The sequence below is a fragment of the Mus caroli genome, chromosome 4 (genome assembly GCF_900094665.2).
Source record: "Mus caroli chromosome 4, CAROLI_EIJ_v1.1, whole genome shotgun sequence".
Lineage (NCBI taxonomy): Eukaryota > Metazoa > Chordata > Mammalia > Rodentia > Muridae > Mus > Mus caroli.
Genome location: NC_034573.1, coordinates 130,602,802 through 130,605,900, shown reverse-complemented (window position 1 = coordinate 130,605,900; position 3,099 = coordinate 130,602,802). Strand labels below are relative to the sequence as shown.

At 52.4% G+C, this 3,099-nt stretch overlaps 1 protein-coding gene across 1 annotated transcript in view; it reads right to left on the bottom strand.

Moving 5' to 3' along the window:
• Positions 1–3,099, bottom strand: part of Padi2 (peptidyl arginine deiminase 2) — a 39,916-nt gene that overhangs the window by 19,865 nt on the left and 16,952 nt on the right. Inside the window, exons 4-5 of the mRNA XM_021160856.2 lie at positions 2,176–2,237; positions 311–428 (exon numbers count right to left, since the gene is read on the bottom strand). Of these exons, the coding sequence (XP_021016515.1) occupies positions 311–428; positions 2,176–2,237 (180 nt within the window). The remainder of the gene's footprint in view (positions 1–310; positions 429–2,175; positions 2,238–3,099) is intronic.

Genomic DNA, 3,099 nt, shown 5'->3' with positions numbered 1-3,099 from the left:
AGAGAGAGAGAGAGAGAGAGAGAGAGAGAGAGAGAGAGAGAGAGAACAGCTTGTGGGCATCTGTTCTTTCTCTTTATCATGTGTGTCTCGGGAATTGAACTCAAATCATCTGGCTTGTTGCCAAATTCCTTTACCCTCTGCGCCATCTTGCTGGTCTCTACCCATGCCTGTCGAGGTGTAGCTGAATGGCATTTGCAGTCATTTATTTTACGCATTATCTCCTGTAGGCCCAAGTATACTCCTGCCTCACCCTCTGTTCTGCCCAGGAAAGAACAGCTCCCACAGTCCCCCAGTGTGGCCCCACTGGCACCTTGCTTGCTGTAGACCTTTTCGTCACTACAGTCCTCCTTGGGCAACCAGGGTGTGTCTCGGTCACAATTCACCAGCAGGATGGCCCCTTGGCCCTCAGGACCCCAGGTCCAGGATGCCTGCAACAGCAGTGACATGGTCAATGCCACCCCTGGTTCCGTCCTCATGCAGCCTCTGTGGGATACTGAGGGACAGACACAGTAAGGAGGACTTCCTACCCTCCAGGACAGCGGCTGGGACCTGGAAGGCTCCATTACCAAATCCAGTACCCAGAAAGGACCCACATTCAAGAGCACAGAGAGACAGGAAGGCTGAATGGGGTGTGTGGGCCTCAGCTCTGGTGTGAGATGACCGTGCCTGGCAGAGATGGTGGCAGGAAGTGACATTCTAAGACAGGCTTGAGGTGACTGATTCCAGACACGCTCTGAGTGCTCCCGAGGGGGCCGGCACCTTGCTCTGCTTTCTCTCCTGCAGCCACAGTGCCCAGAGCAGCCTCCAGCCGGATCATGCCGTTTCCCTGTGTGAAGCCCTCACTGTTAGCTCAGATAAAGCCTGGATTCTCAGATCTTCAGTGAGGCTGGTGAGATACAAGGCTGCGGAGACCCATCTGGGTTCTTCCACCCACTCTGCTCTACCCACATGGATGCCCGTCCGCATCCCAGAGACTCCCAGGCCTTTGCCACAATGGTCCCTCTTTCTCCATCAGCTCCACTTGGCCCTCCTTGAAGGTGCCTTTCCGATCTCCAGGACAAGTGCCCAGGAGAAGGACTCTTCCTTAACTTTGATCTCTCTAGGTTTTTGTTATTCTCTGGGACTGACCTGGTCCTATAATCCAAGAGATAACTTTGTTCTTGTTTTGAGACAGGGTCTCACACAGTTGGCCTCTAACTCACCATGTAGCAGAGGAGGGCCTTGAACTCCTGATCTTCCTTCCTCTACCTCCTGAGATCTGGGATTCCTGGCATGAACAACCACTTCTAGCTACTAGAAAGGGTGTTCACAAGGTGGGCAAAGACACTGTTGAAAACTTCACTGGTCCAGGTATGAACATTCTCGTTAAGGGACTGGACGCCTTTGTGTTGATTGCTTAGCCCCAGGTCAATGCCAGGGAACAGACTCGGGGTTTCCTGCATTGAAGACAGGTACTCTGTCAACTGAGCTACATCCCCAGCCTCCGGAGCAGTTTGGCCATGATGATCAAGACCTACAATCTGTTTTTAAGAGATTTCTCTATAAAGTGCCCCCTGTTAAAGACAGGGTTTGCTTAGGTTGGCCGTGAACATCCAATCCTCTTGTCTCTGCCTCCTGAGCACTGACAGATAAGAGCCACCTCTTCCGGTTTTAATTTTAATATATATTTATCTGTTTTCTTGAGACAGGGTCTCACTAGATAGACTCAGCTGGCCTAGAGTTCGCTACTTAGACCAGGCCCGCCTCTTCTTCTGCCCACTGAGTGCTGGGATTAAAGTTGTGTGCTAACACCACCCTCGACAATGACTTTAATTTTAAAAGAGGCACAGGGGGAAACAAATGGCTTTCCTGGGCAGCCTCTGTCTCAGGAACATCAATTCTTCCATCAGCACTGTGGCCCATGCTAGGGAAACAGTTCCCACAGGGAGCCTGGCCTGCCTGAGGCCCATCGCTGCTACTGTGCTGTTTCTGCTGCCCGCTTTCAGCCTCAGCCTCCTGCCCCATATGTGCAGTGGTAGCTGACCTCTCTGGTGGACAGCTCTGGCTGAATGCCCCATGCAGTCCCTGTGGTGCTCTGGAAGTCCATCCCCTGTTCCCCACCCAGTCCCGCCCTCCACCCCGCCCCCCACCATGTCAGGGTCGGGATAGTGTCCACCCTCAAGGCAGCTAACCAACCTTCTTAGGATTGTTCTTCTCCACCTCTCCATCCCGATCTGCGTCCACATCCAGCGAGATCTCTGCAGACAAGAGACAATCGTGAGCAAGCCAGCCAGTTGTGGCGCAGGTGGAGGAGCCCAGTGGGAAGTGGTGGGGGCAACTCCCCCATTCACTTGGTTGCTGGAAGAGAGGGCCTGGTTGAGGTCATCATCTCCCAGGGACCCTCAGCAGACACAAATAGCTTTGTGTCGCTGCAAACCCTGGCAGGGACAAGAGGCTGATCTTCATAGTAGAGGCGTGGGAGACCCAGATCACATGCCCAAGGTCACAGGTGGCAGGCAAACCAGGGGCTCAATTTCCAATTCCCTCCTCTGGTCTGTCTCAGGAGCATCAGTGCATACAAGGCCTGTCTGTGTTTCCATCTCTGCCTTTCTGTCTCTCCTCATTTTATTTTCGTTGAGAAATCATGTCTCCAGCCCCTGTCCATCTAAAGGAACTTGTGTTGCCAGGTGCCGATAGTTGATCCAGGGCAGGGTCCCTGTTGACCCCTTTCTCTTGGGGAAGACACTCTAGGCATCCACTCACAGAAAAGCTTTGTAGAGCCTGTGCGGTAGATAGAAGGTTCAACATGAGATGGCCTTAGGTTGGAACTCTGGTTCTCCAGTCATGAGATGTGTGACTTTGGACAGGTTCCACAACCTCTCTTGGCCCTTATTTCCTCATCTGTAGCATGGGGTTTTGGTTATAGCAGTTGTACCAACTGCAAAGGCCACTGGATCCCTGAGATCCGGAGTTACCAATGGTTGTGAGCCCTGCAGTGCCCTGGCCTCACTAAGCCACATAACAGGTTCTTCTCTTCTCTTCTCTTCTCTTCTCTTCTCTTCTCTTCTCTTCTCTTCTCTTCTCTTCTCTTCTCTTCTCTTCTCTTCTCTTCTCTTCTCT